Source organism: Eptesicus fuscus, chromosome 13 (assembly GCF_027574615.1).
Source record: "Eptesicus fuscus isolate TK198812 chromosome 13, DD_ASM_mEF_20220401, whole genome shotgun sequence".
Classification (NCBI taxonomy): domain Eukaryota; kingdom Metazoa; phylum Chordata; class Mammalia; order Chiroptera; family Vespertilionidae; genus Eptesicus; species Eptesicus fuscus.
The window spans coordinates 21,997,235-22,021,330 of record NC_072485.1 but is presented as its reverse complement, the minus strand read 5'-3'; the positions used below and the strand labels follow the sequence as shown (position 1 = coordinate 22,021,330).

The 24,096-nt window shown below is 36.7% G+C and overlaps 1 protein-coding gene across 7 annotated transcripts; it reads right to left on the bottom strand.

Annotated features, from left to right (window-relative positions):
• Nucleotides 1–518: 518 nt before the first annotated feature.
• Nucleotides 519–23,959, bottom strand: FAM76B (family with sequence similarity 76 member B). Of its 7 annotated transcripts, none has more exons than XM_054725081.1 (11): nt 23,507–23,941; nt 22,945–23,070; nt 22,579–22,643; nt 21,495–21,549; nt 20,238–20,393; nt 17,178–17,377; nt 13,323–13,370; nt 13,049–13,129; nt 12,257–12,389; nt 9,183–9,284; nt 519–3,098 (listed from the first exon to the last, which is right to left on the bottom strand). In XM_054725081.1, exons 1-11 carry the CDS (start codon nt 23,591–23,593, stop codon nt 3,009–3,011), a joined length of 1,143 nt encoding a protein of 380 aa, XP_054581056.1. In that variant the 5' UTR covers nt 23,594–23,941; the 3' UTR covers nt 519–3,008. The 7 variants fall into 7 exon arrangements, with proteins under 7 accessions (XP_054581056.1, XP_054581055.1, XP_028012797.1 ...); XM_054725080.1 differs by having other exon boundaries at nt 12,257–12,392; nt 23,507–23,939; XM_028156996.2 differs by lacking the exon at nt 22,945–23,070 and having other exon boundaries at nt 23,507–23,936.
• Between the last annotated feature and the right edge of the window lie 137 nt (nt 23,960–24,096).

The window sequence follows — 24,096 nt, the reverse complement described above, 5'->3', positions numbered from 1 at the left end:
ACTGACCACCAGGGGGCAGACGCTCAATGCAGGAGCTGCCCCCTGGTGGTCAGTGCTCCCACAGCCAACCTCTGCAGCTGGTCAACCTCCTGTGGTCCCTCCCCGCAGCTGGCTGGCCCCAATAGCCCACCAGGCCGAGGGACCCCACCCGTGGGCGAATTCATGCACCAGGCCTCTAGTGTCTTCATAAGAGGGAGCTGAGGGAGACACTACAACCAAAGAGAGGAGACCATATGATAATGGAGGCAGAGACTTAAAGATACTAAACTTTTAGCTGTTAACATGGAGGAAGGGGCAAAGAGCCACAGAATGCAAGAAATGCAGCCCAAGAAGCTGGAAAAGCCAAGGAATAGTATTCTCCACTAGAGTTTCATGAAGAAAACAGTGCTGTCAATACCCTGACTTTAGCCAGTGAAACTGATTTTGGACTTCTGGCCTCCAAAACCATAAGAGAATCTTTGCTGTTTTAAGCCACTAGGTTTGTGGTAATTGGTTACAGCAGCAATGGGAAACTAATACAAAGCTTTTGAGAAGTTTTATTGTGAAATATTAGATTTAGAAAAAGGTACAAAATGTCAACAGTCGGATGTGTACAAGTACAGTATTTCAAGTCTATACATGTGAACAGCTTAACAGGTTCACCTCAGAATGCATATTTAGACCAATACAATCTAAAAAGGACTGTAATATTCACAGGCTATTAATACATAAATAGCTTGAGCCAAAAACAAAATGATCCACACTGGTAAATGCTAATAGCTGAAAAAACAGGCTAAAAAGCACAATACAGCACACCATAGTATCTCCTTACAGGTCCACATTTAAAGAATATCAGCTCATTATGTCAATACACTATAGATCCGGGACTGGGACTCAATTGCTAATACAATTGAAATAATTTTAATTGATAAAATAAAGTCATGGGATAAAGAGAGGGCATTTAATCAGTGCTAAATACTGTGAAACCCCTAAAAGATTTTAGCAAAGTTTAATTATTTAGATTGATTTTCAATTTTCAATGTTACCTAAAAAAGTGGGAAGGGGCACCTTTCCATTGCAGCAGCTCCAAAAAAGGTGTAAAACTACTACACATCTTGTTTTAAAACCATAATAACCACAGTGGATTGTCAAATGACTATAACCAGAATATAAAACATTAAAATCTGTGATAAGAAGGCAGTATCTAGCATTGTTCAAAGTACTGAAATTTATGAAGAACATTACATGAGGATCTCATAAAAATAAACTGCTTTAGTTCTTCCAAGTCTTACAGATTCAGTCTTTTGCTATCACTTGAAAATTACCCTAGATTATGTTTTCAAATTTGGCAAGGAATTGTTTTATATTACTTTATAATGAATAATCATAGGAATAATCTACTGAAACATGAGTCATATTACAAACAATTACAATTATCTTTGTTCTGAGAAAAGATGACCTTTGATGAGATTCATAATCATTGCTTGCTTAAAAACAAAACTTTCCAAAATTGACAAATTTAATAGTTTCCTTCGAACAAATTTACCCTGCTCATAAATTCCTAAAAGAAAGAACTCTTCCACTCTATCCAATATATCTAGCAATGCCTGATGCTTTAAAATTTAACTACAAGTCTGAACTGGCATATATTAAGTAGGCCATCAATTCCATTACAGGCTGAAAACCGATGGATCAGAATATAATTAGTCAATAACTTCCCATAATCTATCCCACCCTACCTTAACCTTTTATAGATAATTTTAAAGACTCTTATATAGTTTTCTTATAAATAGTACCTGAATCTTAAACAAGATTCCAATTTATTCAAAGATAGTCACAGATTGATTTAAAAGTTATTTAATTTTTTCCAGATTTGCTTTAAACTTACAAATTAAGTATGGTGTACATAAATATTAACTTAGATAACCACATGTTATGAGGAAAGCAGATATATGGACCACTGCAGAAAAATTATAAATTTTTTATAAAAAAAAATAAAACAACACATGTAACTTATAAAATATGAACATGAAGCCATATCACATAAAAATAAAATTACTCTATCAGAAGTGATTTAAAATTAAATCTTTGGGGAAGTATTTTGACTAATTCAATGAATTCAATGACCAACAACTTCCCGTATTACACAGAAATAAACCACAAAATCATCTAAAGTTTATATGCATTATCAGTTCTTAATGCAACCTCAAACATTTTACTAGCAAGTTTGATTTCCTTTTGAAATAGGCTTCTGTACATATGCATTTATATACAAACATTTATTAAACATGATTTTAAAACAACTATGTACAAAAGATCAACATTCCTATAAATAAAAACATTAGGTGGCAAAAAGGCACTTGTAAGTAAAAATCCACAGTTTATACAAAACAAAACACTTTTAACCTTGGGTACTGTACAATAAACATTAATTCCTATACCAATAATGAAAATACTAGTATACTAACTAATGTTAATTATGTAAATTTAAAAACATATTTACATTTCTCTGAAGTTCATTTAATAAAAGCACCATGATTCTTCTCTCCTAAATTATTGTTGATGCAAAGTGAAAACACAATCACCAAAAAAACCAGTGTTCACCATTTTCCTTGTTTAAAAGCTTTTGTATTTCTAAAGTGAAAACTGTTTATTTGAAATTAGCATGGTGTAAAACAAAAAAACAAAACAAAAACCCTGCTGCTATGATTTCTTAAAAACATACCTACTCTATTATTGCATGTTACATTTTATAAAAAGCACTACTCATGCACTCCTTTACAACTGTTTAATACTATTGCTGGCAAAAAAGTTCCTGGATATCAAATAATAAAAAGTTACTTCAAACCAGTTGAAGTTTTATTTGGATGTTTTACAACTTAAAAATGCTTTTCAGTTACAAAAGTGAATAGGAAATATGCCAATTCATTTGATGTGCAAAAATATTTCTTCACTACACAGAATTTAAGCGCTTTACTGAAATTTTTTCAAATTTACATATTCAGCAGAAACATTAAATCAAAACTTTCTCAAGGGGATGTTAGTATACTTCCACTTTTGTCAAACTTTTTACCCTTTGACAATGCAGCAACCTGTTTGAGCAGTTCTCTGTTTTTGGCCTGTGGGAGACAAAAACATTTAAAATATTTAAGATTAACAATATTTGAAATATTAAGACATGCTGAAGACTACTACTTAATTAATGCTGTTGTTTTCATTTATAGAACAAGATTTCATTGAAACACTAACAATTAAATAAGAGTATACTTAGATTCATCTCTGTAACTATGGCTATGTAGATGGAAAATTATAGATTGGTTTGTAAATGTCAATATTAATATAATTGTTGATTAAGGATATAATCATTTACAAAAAACAGGCAACTTAAAGTGAATCTGCTTAAAAGAGAGTCAACATTTTATTTTATTATTATTTTTTATAATTATATTTTTATTGACTTCAGAGAGGAAGGGAGAGAGAGAAACATCAATGATGAGAGAGAATTATTGATCAGCTGCCTCCTATACACCCCCTACTGGGGATCAAGCCAGCAACCTGGGCATGTGCCCTGACTGGGCATTGAACCTTGACCTCCTAGTTCATAGGTCGATGCTCAACCACTGAGCCTCACTGGCCAGGGTGAGAGTAAACATTTTGAATAGGAAAGAAAAGTTTGCCTCTTAATCCTAAAAACATGAAGGGAAAAGTTTTATTTTATGATGAATAAGATCAAATGACTCAAGTGATGATCTGTGGAAGGACTATTTCCCTAGGAACTATACAAAGCCTTTTATTTGATGTTCACCAATTAACAGAACAAGCTTAAGAAGTCCTTTTTGCAAAATGTTGACTTTATTACTTTGCCACAAAGACTCAGCTTAATGATATTCAATTCTTAAAAAAATACCCATCAGAACCACCCTCCCTTATCTTATTTTTGTTCTGTTAATTGCCAAACATTTTGTGCTGGCTTTGATATAATTTGAGCAGTTATATCATCATTTTTAGTTTCATGAAAGGCTGAAGTTTTTTTCAAAGATTCAGAATTTCACATTGTCATCTATCTGAACTGAATTTGCATTTCATTCAAATGTTGCATCCACCACTGACAAAGACACTATCCTTGAGCCAATGTGCTGTGACATATTTTGACTGTCTCCCTATGTAATCTCCTGACTATGGACATGTAAATAATAAGGACTCTCCATATTTACAAGTACGTTAATGATCAGATACTTTTGGAGCTTTTGAGCCAAAATGGGGAGAGTGCCGACAATAGTTTGAAATCTGAGCACTGTCCTAAAATTTTAAAAGATATCCTCTAGTTATATTTCCAAATCATTTTCCTTCACAAGTCTCAAGTTATTATTTAGGTAGATTCCATTTTAACCTCAGTGCTTCATCTTCTACTCTAACTTTAACCTTTCTATGGCAACATAACACCCTGCCTTCTCTGCATACCATCTTAAAAGCAGTTTCATGAAACAGAAACCTTTGCAGGCTTTGTGCTTTCACTCCCCAACTCTTTTCCAATCAAACTCTCCCTAATTAAATACCTATGACCTCCAAAATGCAAATATTCTTAGAGCAATCTTATATTTGTAAGTCAAAAGTTTTTTTCATGTTCGACTCCATAACAGCATTTCTCTGTTCTTGGTTGTTTAATATTTAAGGTGGTAATTAAGAATTTCAATTTCAAATTTAGAAAACCATCAAGAATTTAAAAGGGCCCTGACTGGTTTGGCTCAGTGGAAAGAGCGTCGGCCTGTGGACTGAAGGGTCCCAGATTTGATTCCAGTCAAGGGCATGTACCTTGGTTGTGGGCACATCCCCAATAGGGGATGTGCAGGAGGCAGCTGATCGATATTTCTCTCTCATCGATGTTTCTAACTCTCTATCCCTCTCCCTTCTTCTCTGTAAAAAATTAATAGAATATATTTTTAAAAAAGAATTTAAAAGGATTTTTATTTTTCCTTAAAACTAAACAATTTGAGAAATTCAGAGGACAAATCATTAAGAATGCCTGACAGTTAGTGATCATAATCAACTGCTTATTACTCAGCTGACCAGTCCTAGTCAAATGTAGTAGGTTTTAATTGTTTTCTTCCTTTCTTTTTTTAAATCAAATTTTTGAGGTGACATCTATAATAATAAAAGGGTAATATGCTAATTAGACTGGACAACCTTCTGGACAAAGCCGGGGCTGTGAGGGCTGAGGCAGAGGCAGCTGCCACGGCGGTGGGGTCCGAGCCCCTGGCACAAATTTTGTGCATCGGGCCTCTAGTTGGTTAATAAAATTATTATATAGGTTCCAGGTGTATAATTACAATTCTATTATACATCATCAGAAAACTGCATTGTGTGTTCACCACCCAAAGTCAAATCTCCTTCCAACACCATATATTTGACCTCTTTTACCCCTTTACTACCTCTCCCCCATCCCCTTCCCTCTGGTAACCATATTGTTATCTGTGTCTATAAGTTGTTGTTTGTCTTGTCTATTCATTTGTTGATTCCAGTTTTATATCTCATATATGAGTAAAATCATATGGGTCTTGACTTCTTCTGTCTGACTTATTTATTTCCTTAGCATGATATTTTCAAGAGTGATCCATGCTGTTGCAAATGGCAGTATTATTTGTTAGCTACAGATTTAATTTATAACTGAAATAGATTTACTGGCCAAAAAAGAAGTATCTTAAGAAACAAATTTTAAAATATAAATTTATGAAGAGCATGAAAAAGGATATGTCTGCAAATTTGCTTCAAAGAGATCTCCATCAGATCTATTATATTTATATAAAAGCATAGCAAATTATTAAAAAATTAATCTTCAATTTTTTTCTTCTCAATCAAGAAACAAAAAAATGAGTTTATAATTTTCATATTCTAAGTATGAAATACCAGAACTCAAATATTTGGTAATGATAGCAATGTTTCCTTTTAATTCTATAGCAGTTAATTTTCAATATATATTATTCAGTCTCCTAATCATGTCACTAATAAATTCAGTTGCCAATAAATTATGTTAAAAAAATGCCTTTAAGAAAAATAAACAGTACATCAGTTATTAAATGGAGACAAGCCCCAAACTGTCTATTCTAATATAGGTACAAAAATATATTTTATAATGCAACATTTAAATATAAACATTCAAAATTTATATACTAATATTACTTCTTTATTATGCAACTGCAAAAATGCATTACATGGTTTTAAAACTCTTAAGCAAGTTAAGTTACAAATGTTTAGAAATGCTGGCCTAAAGGAAAGGTTATCTGGTTTAGGAAGCACACATATCCTGCTTTGAATTCTGGCTCTGCTACTTATCTGCTATGTAATCCGGAGTCTATTTTTTCACATGTAAACAGAAACTTCATCCCCCATAACAGGAGTTGAAAGAACTAAATCCTATATAATAAAAGCCTAATATGCTAAGTGTCCAGTTGACTGTTCAACCAATCAAAGTGTAATATGCTAACGATATGCTAAGGGCACTCAACCGCTTGCTATGATGTGCACTGACCATCAGGGGGCAAAAAACCGACTGGTCAACCAGTCGCTATGATGTGCACTGATCACCAGGGGGCAGATGCTCCGACCTGTAGGTTAGCTTGCTGCTGGGGTCTGGCTGATCAGGACTGAGTGAGATGGATCGGACATGCCCTGGAACTCTCCCGCGGTCCCTCTCCAGACCCGATCGTGCACTGGTAGGGTCCCTTGGCCTGGCCTGCACCCTCTTGCAATCCAGGACCCCTCAGGGGATGTCGGAGAGCCAGCTTCGGCCCAATCTCACAGGCCAGGCTGAGGGACACTACTGGTGCACTAATTCGTGCACTGGGCCTCTAGTAAATATATAAAACACTTAGCCAAACACAGTAGCTCCTACATAGTAGGCACTCAAATGTTAGTACCCTATTCTCTTTTATCAACTCATCTCCTAAATGAGAGGCAGCTGTTTTGTTATTCTTGATATTTCAGATAATTTAGGGCCGTGGTTGGCAAACTGCGGCTCGCGAGCCACACGTGGCTCTTTGGCCCCTTGAGTGTGGCTCTTCCACAAAATACCATGGCCTGGGCGAGTCTATTTTGAAGAAGTGGCGTTAGAAGAAGTTTAAGTTTAAAAAATTTGGCTCTCAAAAAAAATTTCAATCGTGTACTGTTGATATTTGGCTCTGTTGACTAATGAGTTTGCCGACCACTGATTTAGGGTGTTTGTGTGTGTTTTTTTTTGGTATTTTGTGCAATTTTTTTCTTGTTATGCTCAATGCTTTTTCCCCATTTGATAATTAAAAATATTTTGAGAGCTATTAGAACAAGGTAAATTTCCTGCTCAGGGGTTCAGTTTCTTATCAAAAAAAGGTAAGACAAACAGTTAACTATATTTACTCACCTACTAGTACATGGTTGCTAAAGGGAATGGGATTAAAAGAGGGTATTTAGCTGTAACAGAATGTCTCCAGATATGGGAAAGTGGTCTGATTACAAGGATGAAACAGAAAATCTAAGTAACATGAGATGGTAAGAAAACTACAGAACAGGAGAAAGTACAGTCAAATCAAAGTCAAAAGATATAGGTTTCTATGTCACTTCAGACTAATTATGTGAACACAGTTTCATACCACATAACAAAGTTATCTTAAGGAGCAAAAAATGATAGACTATGTAAACTCACATTGAAAATGTCATATTTCTATATAAATATTAGTCACTATTCTCCCATATGAAAACTTAGCTATTGATCAAGAGGTAGGCTTACGATGCCAATCAGGCTAAAAGGACAAAGATAGTAAATATAATAAATACTGTAAATACACTAAAAAAATCAAACAATAAATTGCTCTTTTGAACAGAAGTACTAAGTTTTATCATATTTAAGTACTGCTCACAGTTTTTCTGTTACTTCATTCTGGATTAACTCCAGAGTTTTGGTTATACCACACTAAATCAGATCAGAGATCATCATACAGAAGATTTTGTTCCCAGGTAATCATTCAACATTAATAACTGAGAAAAATAAGAGTGTCATAAAACTAATACTTGCTGGTGATGATAAACAATAATGTATAAGAAACCTAATATATGGGCAATCTCTCAGGACAGAGGGAAAAGGGGCAGTTCCATAAATCACCACATTCAAAAAATTACCTGAGTGCCTATTATGTGCCAGGTTCCATGCAAGATCTCTCTTCAAAATTCTTTGTAATAGTACAAAGAATAAGAGTTAAGAGTAGACAGAGATAAGAGTAGACAACTTGTACTTCAAATTTCAACACGTTTTCCTAAATCTAATTCTGATCTTACACAATTTAAGCTATTTATGAAGAATACAAAGCCAAAAGATAGAAATCGCAAATATTCTTTGGTGTTGTATTGTTTAAAACAAAAAATAGGGCAAAATCCTTACTCCCCAAACTGCACTCTCCCATCAAGAGTCCAAAGCTGTGTGCTGGCATGTGCTATGCTTTTAAAACTTCTGAAAACCCTGTTACCCAAAGATTAATTCTACAATGAAAGACCATAAACCAATAGGATATGTAATTAATTTAATGTGGTCTAATTTCTAATTTCTATGAAACCTAGATGAGAAAAAGCTTGGATGCTCTCCATCGCAGTCCGCCAGACATCAGATACTACCTTCTTTGTAACTCTGGTGGCCCTTGGCTTCATCATTCAGTTGTTCGCTATATAAAAATCCTACTGAGTATATACAGTATACTTGTCAGTATTTTGAGATTGACCTAGTGCCTTACATCACTGCAAACAATGTAAAGTTCTTCCACTTGAGGCCCCTGAAAATTAGTTTTCTACACCCATCTCCCTTCCCATTATGTGGGAGGAAATAGGAAGAATAATTGCACAATGTACTAAAGACCTTGTTTTCACATATTCAATATTTAATGTTTTGCTTTACAATGATCATTGTAATGACATCCTCCTCTAAAAATTTCATTTGACGTTTAGGCAGAAGTTTTCAAAATTAATATTGAATCCCCTATTGAGTGATTTCTTTTAATGGGAGTAGGATTAAGCAATAACTTTTAATTGGAGTAGGATTAGAACTATTGGGAAGTCTAAATCAAAGCTGAAAATGCACCAAATATGCATAAAATAGGGATACCAATACCTGTCAAAGGCAATGAATACTATTAACCAAGTTTAGCTTTCCTTGTCTAATAGTTTACATAAATAATGTCACTTACCTGAAGTTGTTCCACAGTTTCTTTGTGAGCTTTTTCCATACTGTTCATTTTTGTTCTCAAGTTTGACTCTTGGTACTGAAAGTCTGCCTTTAATTCAGTTAACTAATAAAAACAAAAAACAAAAAACACCATATATATGTATATGTGTATGAGATCATTTTAAATATTCTTTACAATAAACTCACAATTCATTATAAAAATGGAAGATGTTAACAGTGGTTTCCTGAGTTTTATAACTTATCTATAATTTGTTTTGTGAAATGATAAATTCTGTCTACTTTAGTATAATTTTAATGTTAAGGTAATATTAAACCATCACTAAAACTTTTGAGAAGTTGTCTTTTTGTTTCTATTAAGGGCTTCAGCCCAGCTATCGCGGCTCAGGGGTTGAGGGTGGATCCAGGAACCAAGAGGTCACTGGTTTGATTCCTGGTCAGAGCACATGCCTAGGTTGTAGGCTGGATCCCCCACCCCAGTAGGGGGCGTGCAGGAGGCAGCTAGTCAATGTTGTTTCTCTCTCATCAATATTTCTATTCCTCTATCCCTCTCCCTTCCTCTCTCCCTCTGAAAACAACCAACCAACCAAACAAAAAACAACTGTATTAAATAAATAAAGGGCTTCACTGGACAGTTTGGCAACTGGTATGCCAACAGGAAAGCTTAAAGACTAATACCTTGAAAATGCTTCAGTTAAAATGTACTTTATGTTATATGTATACAAAATAAACAAAACTGGTTTCAGGTTAAAATAATTTCTCAATAATTAAGAAAACAGTTTCACACAGAAAAAAGTTTCACACAGGGCAAGTATAAAAAGAAATGATCTTATGAACCAAGAGCTATATTGCTTTCATTTGAAAACATATGACGGAATTATATACTCAATTCCAACTAAAATTTGAGGTAAATAATGGAGAACAAAGCACAGGAAATACAAATAATAAGAAAGGAAAAGGGGTCCCTTTAAAATTTGGGCTAAACTAGATAAATATAAGAAAAACGCAAAGAAGGCAATGTCAATTTTTCATATATATCAATGACACAAAAATAGAAAATCTCATGACTTTAAACTAAAAAATAAGTTGGAATTATGTAATTCTACTATGAGAACCATGCATAAGAAAGCTCCTGGTTAGTTTTACATGATTTTTATTATGTAAGCTTTAAAGGTTTGGAGGGTGGTTTTTTGTTTTGTTTTGTTTTTTTGGTAATTATCTAATAGCTAGTAAACTGAAAGATGTACAACAGCCAAAAGAAAGTCACGATGTCTTACATTTTTATTTTCTGAATAAAAGCCAATGCTTTTGTCAATTAAAGAATAACTGAATTCTCCCTTTTTTACAGTACAAAGGAATTCCTGTTCTGAAATGCCAATTCACATCAGATCAGCTAAATTATTCTCATTATTCCATGAGTTGCCTCCAGATTATGAATTTCTGAAATATAAGGACCGTTTCTTATTTATTCATCTTTGTATCCTAATGATCTATATGTGGCTGGCTCTAGAAATCACTAAATAAAGTGAAATAAATTCAAGAAAATAGCTTGGTTGTCTTAGATTTACATTTATAAGAAAAACTGCAAATATGTAACTACTTTAGACTTACAATTAATTACTTTCCTTACATCACTGCTAATTCCCATACCCATTAGTGTTTTTTAAGAAAAAGGAACATTAACTAAACAAAAGCAGAAAACTCAATGTATGCACTAATATAGAATAATTATGCGAGGAAAAGGAAAAGTAGCTAAAAAAAAGTCAAAATTCCACAATTCATTACTACTTGGTTTTGTAATCATTATTATAGTAAACTTACCATTTTACTTAACCTTTATCTAGGTTAATACAGATATACCCATCTTAGTGCAATAGAAATGTCTCTAAGATTTTGAGCATGAAACAAATTTCCATAAAAGCCCACTAATACAAAAAACCTGCAATTAATAAAAAATGACCCTAAAAAATAAGACACTTACAACTATCCTATTTTTCTTATGTCAATCCTAAATTTCCTATACTGAATTTGCTTAAAATAAGGTACAAATGTATTGAAATAAATTTAGATCTACTAAACCATCAAGGTGTGGGAAAATGTAACATAAAAGTTGTTGAACGCCAGAGGTAAAAGGTAGCTCAGACTGAAGCACTACTATAGATAACTTAGAAACAGGTAATTCATGTACATATTTATAATCAAATTATAATTTTAAAATTAACGTTTGTAATATTTTCCTACTGCATAAAATATCTGAAATAGAATAAACTAATCTAAGGACAATAAAACAAGTACAAATGTAGGTTCTACCCTCAAAGATGACGAAGAGTCTCTATTGAGTCTTAGAACAGTAATAGCAATATGAGCATTTACACATGCCAGGAGCTGTAGTAAGTACTTTACATGTTCACTTAATAGTAACAACCATCCCAGGAGATGGCATTAACACTCTCATTTTTAAAATGAAAAAATTGAGACCCAAAGAGGTGAAAACATTCCGCTCAAGTTCACCCAGACAGCGTCAGAACTTTTCACTTAATGGGCAACATATTTTGATATTTTTTTTGATCTAACTGATAAAGTCCCATGAATACTTACTTCCTGCAAAATGATTTTAGACATGTAATGCTAATCACTGACTAAAGCACAGGAAATTCCCACAAATTTACTTTCACCAGTTATTTGATCTCAACTGAAATAAATACGATTGGATTATCAACAACTATATTCAATTGCTTTCTTAAATCGTAAGAATTCACATAATATACCATTTATATCTCATTTTCAAATTAATACTTTAGACCTATTTTAAATTACAGGCTTACTGAAAACTAATGTTCAGAAATTATTATAATTCTAATTAGCTCTCTACTGACTTTTAGACCAAAAATTCTGAAAGACTATTTTACCTATCTTCACTAATGGCTTAGGTTCCAATTTGGGCTTTTGTTATGTGTCCTACAAGAATCATGTATAACTAACATTACCAGATTATTAAAGAAAGTCTATAAAATTCACATTTATCAAGCAAGAGTCAAAATGTAAGTCTTACCAGGCTTCAGTGAACCATGTTCTTACCTTTTTATCTTTTTCTAAAATGGTCTGGTCTCTCTGCTGTAGGAGACGTTTAAGTGACATCACTTCTTCTTTCAGTTGACTTATAAGGACAAAATTGTCTGTTCCCCCACTATCTGCTGACTGATTTATAGAGCTACTAAAAAGAAAGAAGTAAACCAGAATTAAATGAAGTAGAAGGAAAATAAGCAAGTGTTCAAATTGCATAAATTAGACAATTCCACAAACATCCTTAAGGCTAATGCAAAAAAATATGTACCTGACAGAAATGGATGCAACTGGCAAATTACCTTACTAATGGCACACATTACATACACCTGCAGAAATATAATTCAGTATTAGCTTTTAGGGGGTCAATACTTCTAGTGTAAAGCAATAGGCAGCCAATTTGTACAGTAACATCAGCAAACTTTTGGCTAATGAACTAAAACAAAGTCACGCTCATAATACTTTACATCTAAAAACATTTTCAAGCAGGCCAATTTAAAATATCACAATTAGATTTGTGTTTCATTGAAGAATTATTAAGATAAAAAGAATGTTCTCTATTCAGATTTGTTTTCCTATTTTCAAAACCCAAATTTATTTCCCAAATAGAACAACATAGTTCAGTGCCACTTTCTTATTGCCAAAACTAAGTTAAAATTTTTTAACTGATTATGTCTATTCTTCTGGATGACTCAAAGAAGTCAATGTAGAAGATACATGTTTCTGATCCTTCACCTAGTAGTAACTGGCAATCAACTATAACTGTTCAACTAAGTTGGATTTTCGCTAAAAGGAATTCATTTTTACCTATCTCCATTAGATGGCTTAGATTCCAATTTGGGCTTTTTCTTTGGAGTTTCATTCTGAATTGCTGCAGAGGATTTATGGCTGAAACCAAACATTAATAAGAATAATTAGAGGAAAAAGGGCTGAGGCACCAAATGATAAGTTATTCTTCTTCCCCTAAAATATTACCAAACATCATTGATTTTTTTAAAAAGCCTAAGTAACAAGGTTAATGGGATATCACATTAAAAAAATACTTTTCAAAATACTTCAGAAAATATGTTAACATATTTACCTCTGTTTCCACAGTCCCTGCTCTTGTTCTGGACTCAGATTGCTGATTCTGAAAAATATATAAATGGCATCTAATAACAACATTTATTTAATACATCTACATTTAATAACATTCTTCCCAATGAATTTACATGATATATGTTTATTATAATCTCTTATTCAGACAAATGCATATTCAATTAAGCAAATATATATAGAATAAATCACATTCTAATAAGATGCATTCTAATCAGATGACTGCTAGTCATCTTAAGTTCTTCAAAAAAGGTACAAAGATAGGGACTGAATTTTATTTTAATGAGGACCTCCAAATTCAATTTACTATCATACTAAGGGTGTGAGGATATGACCATGAAACACCACAAAAGGGATTTATAATTATAAACTCTGAGAATCATCATACTTAGACTGCCCTTACTATTTCAGATAGATTTCTACCTTTAGAGCCAGGGTTTCCTAATAATCCTACATGAAGATTCTTCCTTGGGAGTAACTCAAGTTGCTCAAAATAGTGTGTCAAGTTGAACCAGGAAATACCTTAATTTCTTTGTTTCCTTCCTACTTTTTCTAAGAACTCTCTCCAAAGTCTCTAGATCTTTCTTTAATCAGTACTCTGAAGAAGTCATCCTGAAATATTGGGAAATTTCATAGTAACAACTGATTTAACTTTTACTTATAATTAGTATTATACCACTTCTCTTTCATTATGCCATAATATCAATATAACCCCTTCATAATGCACTATGAATCCTACAAACTTCCCCCCTGTACTTGCACATTAGCCAATTCTTCATTAATCCTTAGTTTACTGACTCAACATGTATAGAGCATCCACTACATATATATTTATACAATATAAGAGATGTAGAAGACCTGGGTTGTGTGGCCTTTTGCAAGGTACTTAAAATTCCTTAGTTGCCTCATCTACAAAATAGATACAATACATCTGACGATTAATGAGTTATTTATGTATGTATAAATTTATACACAAACATGCATATATACATACACACATATATATATATATGCATGTTTGTGTGTAAATATTTTTATATTTTTCTATTGTTTTAGTCCAGAAGTATTTTTAAGCAAAAGTAAAAAACAAATCATGTTCTTAAAAATCACTTTGAAGTAAATATCAAGTTGAGGAATTAATTTTCTAATCTAGATACTTGAGTTTTTCCTTACATGTGGTAATGTATGGCAACCCTAAGAAATTCAGTTGCCATTTTATCTTTAAAATTTTCATTATTAGCAGTAGCAAACCATAAAATTACTTGTGAATTAATGGCACTATCCAGATTTCAAAGTGAGAACAATCATCCTAATATATAAAGAGCCAGGGTTCGTCACAACCTAAACGTCTGGACAGACGACCGAATACCAGGCTAGGGGTCCCGCAGCGGGCGTCAGTCCTGGGTCCCGGCCGCCCGCAGCGCAGTGGCAGGAGGGAGCTGTGGGAAAGGAGCCATGCTGCCATTGGACTGGCCTCTTGGTCCCTCCCCCTGCCCACAGGCTCGGCTCGCAGGCCTGGGGAACCAGAGCCATGCTGCAGTGGGACTGGACCCTACCTGAGGGGTCCCGGATTGTGAGAGCGTGCAGGCTGGGCTGAGAGGCTCCCCACCCGAGTGCATGGATTTTCGTGCACCGGGTCTCTAGTATTAATAACTAGCAGCCCGTTTGCACAAAGATTCGTGCAATAGACCTTCATTCACCTGGCTGCCTGCACCAGTTTTCTGCTGGCACTGGGGACCCAGGCCTTGGCTGTGGCCACCGCCTTCTGCCTTCTTTCAGGGTTGGGGCTTGGCCCCGGGCGGCAGCCTTGGGCTCTGCTGCACCCCAGCGTCCCTGCTAAGGATCACAGGAGCCGACCCCCTGGTCGTTGCCTGCGATCCGTGCAGGCTCCCCACTGGTGCCCAACGCCGGGAAAGCCTCCGCCCGAGAGGCTTTCTCGGCCTTGGGCTCCGTTGCACCCCAACGTCCCTGCCATGGTTTCCTGGTGGGCGTGGCTGGTGGGTGTAGCAAAGGTACGGTCAATTTGCATATTACTCTATTATTAGGTAGGATGATTAAACTGAAACAGAATTCTCATCCTCACTTTCTGAGGTACGCCATTTCCGGATCCAGATTGACCAGAATTTCTTCCCTTCCCCTCTTCCATCACTGTATTTCACAAGATGTATGCTCCTCATAATTTTTCTAATCTACTGAACTTAAGATAGGACTCCACAAACTGGTTAGTTACATGTCAAAGGTCTATATCCATCAAATACAAAACAGTATTTGCATTTCTTAAGTAATCAAAAGAAAAAAAAGTCAATCCCATCCTCTTTCCCTTTATTTTTGAAATCTGTGATTTTTAAAAGATTAAGTTCCGATCATGGAATTTTATCTTATAAACATACTCTGAGTGTGTCCTTTCACATCACACTAAGACCAATTTATCTGTAAAGGACAAAGGAAAGGGACACTTCAGCTGAGTGTTAGGAGTAGGTGTGCCGGATACCATTTGTCAGATTTTTTATTAAAGCAAGAAACAGAAACAGGAAAGATTTATGTTCCTTTGCTCCTTGGGGTATTCTGATATAGAGACCACAAGATTTCTTCAAAATAGCCAAATTAAAAGTCACCATTCGGTCTAGCACTGTTACATTCAGAAAGCACAACACAGTAAGTAAGGAAAGTGGAAAAAATTGCTCCTGAAGTAAACATCATCATTGCCTCAATAATACCCCATAATCTAATATGTACTTGCCTTGATTTAAAATCAAATTTTAATTAGAACCATGTTATATTTTCAATATATCACTAATTGTGTTCCTAACTAATTCATGTTTCCTGTAAATAAAATTTAAGTTTTGCCTATCTAGAACTTTAAAGACTCAGAGAAATTTGGGGAAAAAACAGTGAACTCTTCTGAAAATCTGTATATGATGTTCCTGTGTTCTCCATTTAAATATGTGTTCGTGTTTCAATATTCTTGATTTTTCCCTGATAAGTAAAACCACACTTAAACATCTTTATATCACACAATTAAGTGTTAAGATATTACTACTATATAACTACCCCCCCCACTTTAAAAATCAAGGAATTCTTTATATTTGAATAGAGTTCCTATGTATTTTTTAAAAATACAGCAAAGCACCACCAGTTAAAAAAATTACTTCTCACACTTTGAGAACTTTCAAGATTACAAATGTTTCTATCATGGTTACAATCAGTTCTCAATAATACTGAATTTACATTTCCTAGTCACTGATTTAATTGTTTTTAACTAAAACAAATTAATGACAACAAAGGTAAATATAATTTTTACAAGTAAAGTCCTAACAAATATTTAAAGAAAAAAAAGAAGAAGAAAAAAAGAAAAAGAAAATTGCCCTGGCCAGGTGATTCAGTTAGTTGGAATGTGGTCACATACACCAAAAAGATTTCGGGTTCCATCCCCAATCAGGGCATGTACAAGAGGCAACTGATCAATGTTCCTCTCTCACATGGATTCTATCTCTTTTTTCCCTTCCTCCTTCCTCCCTCCCTTTCTCTCTAAAAATCTTTGGGTGAGAATTAAAAAAAGAAAGAAAATCGAGGCTTTTTAAAAAAATCATCATGTGCAATCATCACTTGTATTTTGACTCCATAAAATTTCCTAAATGTCCTATTTTTATTATAATGGTAAATAGCTAAACACAGTCCATGTGTATAAATTAAATACATTGAATAAAGTGGGGAAACAACTAGAGACACTCAAGAAGTTTACCATGTACAATGGAAATCAGCACATAGCTAGTATTTGGCATTAAATGCCTAGGAGGTATTTTCTAAATCATTTTAGAAAACATGATTTCAAAGTACTTACTTGTGATGGCTACTGCTGTGACGATGGTGATGGTGATGATGGTGATGATGATGTTTTGAATGATGCTGGTCTTTCTCCGTAAGAGATGAAGATGATGAATTTGAATGGGAAGATCCCAGGCTCTTCCTTTGTTCTTTTGTCTTCTGTAAAACTCTTTTGTATGATAAAGTACAGAGCCAGCATAATAACTTTCCATCAACCTTTTTAAAGAAAAGATTTGTGTTAGATTAAGTGCACATATTAACTGGCCATAGATGAAACCAAGTAATATAAAGTACTAAACTTCTAGCTGTATTTACCTCCATCTCTCTCTCTCTTCTTCTCTCTCACTTTTACACACACACAAACACACACAGTCACACAGTGTTAGACTTTTCTGAAACTTGGGGAAATGCTTGTTTGGAGTCATAAAGTTGGTCGTAAAGGATGATATCTAGACTTCTGTTAGTTCTGAGATATTGTTTACTTTGGAGAGAGAAACTTGTTTTCTTATTACTTTGAAAATTGACGATATATTTCAAAGAAATATTACCAAAACACTAACTTTAACACTTAAATCACTGTGTAATTACTAAAATAACAAAGTGTTTTCCCCTACAGCAAAAACTATTAATTTATAGAAAAAAGGAGAACTTGAATAACATGTACAGTGATTCTCATTATTTACAGATTTCACGTTTTTAAATTCATCACCTACTTGCTGAAATTTAGACATAACCCTAAAGTCAACTTGCAGCACTTTCGTGACCATCTATGCACATGCACATGCACGGAGCAGCCATTGTGTAGCTGGATGGCAAACTTTCCCAGCCCAGGCTGAGCAAGGCTGTTGCCTTCTTTTAGCTCTCATACTGTAAACAAGTGTCCTTCTCATGGTCTAGCAGTGCCATGTTTTTTTGCATTTTGGGCTTTTTATTAGTAATTTCACTGATTAAAATGGTTCCCAGGTGTAGTGACGTGATGTGTTCCTAAGCACAAGGCTGTGAAGTATCTTATGCAGAAAATCCATGTGTTAGATAAGCTTCATTCAGGCATAGTTTTAATGCTGTTTGTTATGAGCTCAATTTACTCAATCAACAAAATAAAGGTATCTTTAAATAGAAATATATACAAAATAAAACAAGATTATGTGCTGATCGCCACGTTGTGACTAGAGGCAGAAACCTATTCCTATACTTATCCTTAGGAGCAATGGTTCAGTATTCACTAATGCAAAGTTTGCAGCAACTTTATAGAATACCAGAGGCCTGGTGCATGGCTTCGTGCACCGGTGGGGTGCCTGGCCTGCACCCTCTCGCAATCGGGACCCCTTGGGGGATGTCAGATAGCCGGTTTCGGCCCGATCCCCGCAGGCCAGCCCAAGGAACCCCACCGGTCCACGAATCCATGCACTGGACCTTTAGTGTGCATATAAGATCTTCGGTTAATCTCTTCTTGCCCTCCCCCCTTAGATTCATCAGTCTGTCCTATGTTTCCATGCCTGTGCGTTGAGCGTCTGCTCCCTGGTGGTCATTGTGCATCATAGCTACCAGCCAGTTGCTTAGGCTTTTATATATATACTAGAGGCCTGGTGCACGAAATTCGTGCACGGGGGTGGGGGGGGTGGCAGGGGGAGGGAATTCCCTCAGCCCAGCCTCTGCACCCTCTCCAATCAGGGACCCCTTGGGGGATGTCCGACTGCCAGGGATTGGGCCTAAACTGGCAGTCGGACATCCCTCTCACAATCCTGGACCGCTGGCTCCTAATTGCTCACCTGCCTGCCACCTGGTCACCCTTAACTGGACCTCCTGCTGGCCTGATCGCCCCTCAATGCCTCTGCGTGCTGGCCTGGTTGCCCTTAACTGTCCCCCGCTGCTGGCCAGGTCGCCCCAAACTGCCCCCTCCCTGCCTGCCTGGTCGCTCCTAACTGCCCCCCAACCCGCCGGCCTAGTCGCTTCTTACTGTTCCCCCCTGCCGGCCTGGTCGCCCCTAACTGCCCCCCACCGTGCTGGCCTGGTCGCCCTCAACTGCACCCCCTGCTGACCTGGTTGCCCCCCAAGTGCCTCCCCTTGCCAGCCTGGTCACCCCCAACTGCCCCCCCCCCGCCAGCCTAGTCGCCCTTCATGGCTCCCCCCAGTGGCCTGGTTGCCCAACGCAGCCTGCTGTTCAGTCATTTGGTCGTCCCTCACTAATCCCCCTGCCGGCCTGGTCGTAGGCAGCCATCTTGTGAGGGTGTGAGGGTTAATTTGCATATTACTTCTTTATTATATAGGATATAACTAGTATGAAAAAGAGAATCAATTGTACATGTCAAGGGGGAAGAAAAGAGACTTCTTTCCAAAATTATTAAGACTAAAACTATAAAAATAAATTAAGTTTCTAGCTTCTATTTATTCACCCAAAAAGTGCTAGAGGAACATTTCTTATAAGCAGGGTACATATATTGCTGTGGGAGCAGCTAAGGGAGCTCCTTGGGCAGTCACTTTTCAAGTCAACTGAAACTGATGGACAACAGGCCTGTGTGAATGATCAGCAGAAGAATGCCACATGCATACACACACTTTTAAAGTCACTACAGGTAGAGAAAAAGAATGATTTAAAATATGAGCCCCAAATCAAAGGCACAAGACTAACTTTGAATTACACATGTTAATGTGCCATCAGGTAGTTTTTCATACCAGTAACTTCAAATAACCAGCAAAAGGATTAAGTAGCTGTAAGGATGTAAAAGCAGTAATTCTCCAAAACCAATGTTTAGATAACCAAGTAGTACAGAACAGCCATCACAGACTACTTTTTAAAGTACAGTAATTTCAACTGATCAACATCTATCTACATATGATGCAAAAAGGAGAGGATGCATTATTCCTACACTTCCATGTAACTACCTGCTTTCAGGGACCCAACGAATACATCAACTTTCACTAGTGCAGTGGTCGGCAAATCGCAGCTCGCGAGCCGCATGTGGCTCGCAAGCCGCAGTTTGCCGACTACTGCACTAGTGTATTAGTTATAATGACTTCCATTTGTTTGGTATTTTATTTAATTTCTAGAATATGTCATAACATAAATAAAACATACCTTTCTTCTTCCTTCCTCCTTCCGATCAAAAGCACATTGTTGTTTGCACTGTTCACAGGTCTGAGGTGGTCCATATTTCTTTTCTGAATTTGTGCAACGCTGACATTTCGTACCAATAAATGCTGCAATTATGTTACAGTACTGGCAAGGTTTAGGCTGAAAAACAGATACATATTTTTCTTAACTGAGACATTTAAAAATGTTAAAAATTTGCTGCACAAAATATAACCAATGCACAATTTCTGGAATTAAGAAAAATAATAGGTAAAAAAAAATTTTTTTGTTAAATACAGCAAGTCCTCAGTTAACATCAATGATGTGACTTTAAGTGAAATAATGTATATGAAAACCATATGGTAAAATGTCATATTCAATGACATTCATAATGTTTATGATGTTTCTATTAATTTAATGAAATTTATTTCTAGTTACGAAACTTTTTGTTACTCTACTGAATAGTTAAAAAACACCATGAGAAACATTTATGATTTGCAATGTATGTTATATAATACACAAACTACAGGGGAAAAGGTCTTAAAGAATGAAAACAGAAGTACAAACAGATAGAAAATTTTCATGTATCCAATATTTAGGGAATAAACTTCTACTAATTTAGTATCTTGGTTAGGTTAATCACTATACCATTTATTCAAAAAACATTTATACAGGTACAGATGATACAAGGAATGTACACTATAGGTGAATTTTCAACTTTAAAAAATTGGCATACACATACCTTGATTTTCTTTTGATATTCAAAAAACAATTAAGGATTTTGTAGAACCTTAAGGCTTACACTTTGACTAATCATGGCTGTAATAGATCAATAATGACTATAATATGCATGTACTAGAATAATGTCATGGCTTTTGTTAATAAATGCCTGAATTGTGCTGCTACATAAACATTGTTGAAGGTTCTGAAGGGAAAAAACCATGAATATGCAAACTTTATTGGTAAGTAGGTTCTCCATAACCAGGAGTGTTTTTTTTTTTTTTAATCTTTAATGTATAAATTATATTTGAATGTTTAATAACTTTCACCCTGTATTTCAATATATATAAAACATGCACATATGACTGTTTTTAGATATTGTCATCTTCCCCACAGACTGTCTACAGAAAATTTATATCCTGAAATATTTTGACATGTTGAAATATTTAAGAACCACATATATTTTTTAAAAGGTCCATCTTTGTGTAAAACATTAATTGACCAGTGACAGTAACATGAAATGAAAATATATAACATACTTACCGTGCCAAACTGCTTCACATTTTGAGCACACTTCTTACAAATTGTATTAGTTTTGCTGAAAAGGAAATTGTAGGTGATCAAATTTATGTAGCTTTCTGAGATAACAGGTATGATGTTGAATTAAAAGAGATAAAGAGTACAACTTGCTTTTGTACCTAAAACTCACTCTAATAAAAACTAACAATTTTAAAAATATACAAACATAAGAATCTTTTTAGGGTTATCTATTATTCAAATTTACTCCTCTTCCATTACCTGAAGACAGTGATTGGTGTGCTGCAAGAATTTTTAAAACATGCGATACCTGACTACTTAGCCAGAGGCATTGACCTCTTTTCCCTTAGATTGACAAATAAAAAAATAACAGCCAACACAAGAATAACCGTCCAGTGTAAATGAATCAAAATAAAACTTTTTTTGTCGGATAGCCAAAAATTATCTTTTTTGGTGTGCCGTAGATTCTAATAATTAGAATTTTAATAATTAGTTTACATGTGCCATGAGATGAAAAAGGTTGAAAATCAATGACTTAAGATAAATGTTTTATATACATTTTCTTTGTGCATTTTTGGTATCTTGTTGCAAAACCTTCACACATGCCACTATTTATGCTGAGCATTTTAAGTCAGTGCCTACCTAACCTTCCACTGGGCCTTCACACCAATTTAAGAAGAAATTACTGTTCTTCTCCAAGGTTACTTACTCCCTTATGTGTACTCTAATTTCCTAACAAGAACCATCCTATTAAAAAGTACTAGATTTCACTCTTGGAAGATAGTTGGTAACACTATAGACCTTCCCTCAGGTCCATGTCAGCACTAGTATTGCCATTTTTTTAGCTTAATAGTACATGCTTATATTTGAATATTTTGTTAGCAAGGCTATACATTTTCCATACAATAATTTATTTCCTCGCGTTCAAACGTCTAAACAATAACCATTAATTTTTTGTCAACATTCTCTCTTCCACAACATTTAAGAAGCTAAACCATTTTTAAAGAACACTTTAGTGAAAATATGGAGTTACAACCCCCAAGTATTCCTTAGAGACAATAGCTTTATCAAAAAGTTTTGTTATACAAACCTCTCTTGTTGAAATTCTGATCTGCAGTAAGTACATTTTACAATAGGATGCGCAATCCGACATTCCTGTAATAAGACAGTGAATTAATCAGTATCTATCTCAAAGTCCCAAGTTTCACTTTTCTGGTTTAAAATGATTATCTAACCTAGTCAATGTCTAAAACATTAATAAGATTTATTCCCCAACTTAGACAATTGGGCGATTCATCACACCAGTGGTGTAACTCCTTAGGGAAGTCATAGGTGTCTTTGTCTTTATTAGATGGGGGGGGGGGGGGATGCTACTGATAAATTAAGAAAGCTGTCAGGGCCAACTTCAAGCGTTGCTTAAATGTGAAACTACTTATTATTTTGCACCGTTGCTCACAGACAGCATCCCGGCTTTAATGGGATGGGAGGAGCTCCAAATCATAGAGCATTCTGTTCCCAAGCTAGTCGCTTCGCTTTCCTGGACTGGGAAGAAGGATGCCATCAGCTTTGCTGCTTCAGGTTCCTAGCAAGAAAGTGCAAAAACCGTCCCCGGCCTCCCGGTGGAAGGAGAGGACAAACCAGGCAAAGGAGGGGGGGGGGGGGGAAAAAAAAAGCAAAAAAAAAAAACAAAAACGAGATGAAAACATCTCCACCCCAGGGTCTCTGCGGCACAGACAGGTGGCTGTCTCGGTCAGCCCCACCCCTGAGACCCCTGAATGTTGTTGGGGCCCGGACCCCTGCTGGGCCGCCTGGAAGGGGGCAGGATCGTCTTCCTCCCAGGGGCCTTTCTCAGCTGGTGCCCAGGTCATCCGCTAAATGGGTCCCCGGGCGAGGGGGCGAGGGCTCCAAAGCCCCAAGGCGCCGGCAGAGAGAGCGGGGCTGCAGTTCAGTGGGCACCCAGCTCCCTCGGGCTACGGCCGAGGGAAACCCCGCCCGCCCGCCGCCCAGCGCCCACGGACCTTGCAGAGCTGCTGGCCCTGGGAGAGCTCCTCGAAGGGATAGCGCTGGGTACACTTGGTGCAGGCGTACAGGGCCGAGGCCGCCATCCTGCTCCTCGGTCTCCTCCACCGCCGCCCGCTCCGAGGCGGGGCCCTACGGGGAAGTCGGCCGCTGCCGCCGCCCGGGCCGCGGGCTCCTCCTCCGCCCCCTCCCCCTACCTTAAGCCCACCAGGGCCTCGCCCGGGGAGCCCGAGCCCCTGTGGACGCCGCCGTCTCCCTCCGCCTCCACTTCCGCCCCAGCCCACCCAGTGACGCCGTCCCAGTGGCTCCCGCTCAGGCCCCGCTAAGCGGCGGAGGGAGACGAAGCGGGTGGCTGGCTGCAGTTTAGCTGCGCGGCAGAGGATCCGCTTCCTTCTTGGCCCCCCTTCCCCATCCCTGATTAGCTGGGGGAGCTTCTGCGTCACTCGGCCGCTCCTCCCCACCCCTAACCCCGGCGACGCAGGGAGCTCCCACAAAGGGAGGAAGTCGCCGGCCAATCGCCGCCCGACGCTTTGGGCGCGGGAAAGCCGCTTTAAACTCGCCCCGCCCCCAGGCCCGGGTCGCGGCGATT

Coding starts and splice junctions, on each gene's coding strand:
- FAM76B (XM_054725080.1), bottom strand. CDS start 23,593: ATGGCGGCCTCGGCCCTGTACGCCTGCACCAAGTGTACCCAGCGCTAT. Junction 22,644..22,944: donor TTAAAGCCGGGATGCTGTCT/GTGAGCAACGGT, acceptor GTCTTATTACAG/GAATGTCGGATTGCGCATCC. Junction 21,550..22,578: donor TCAGAATTTCAACAAGAGAG/GTTTGTATAACA, acceptor TTTCCTTTTCAG/CAAAACTAATACAATTTGTA.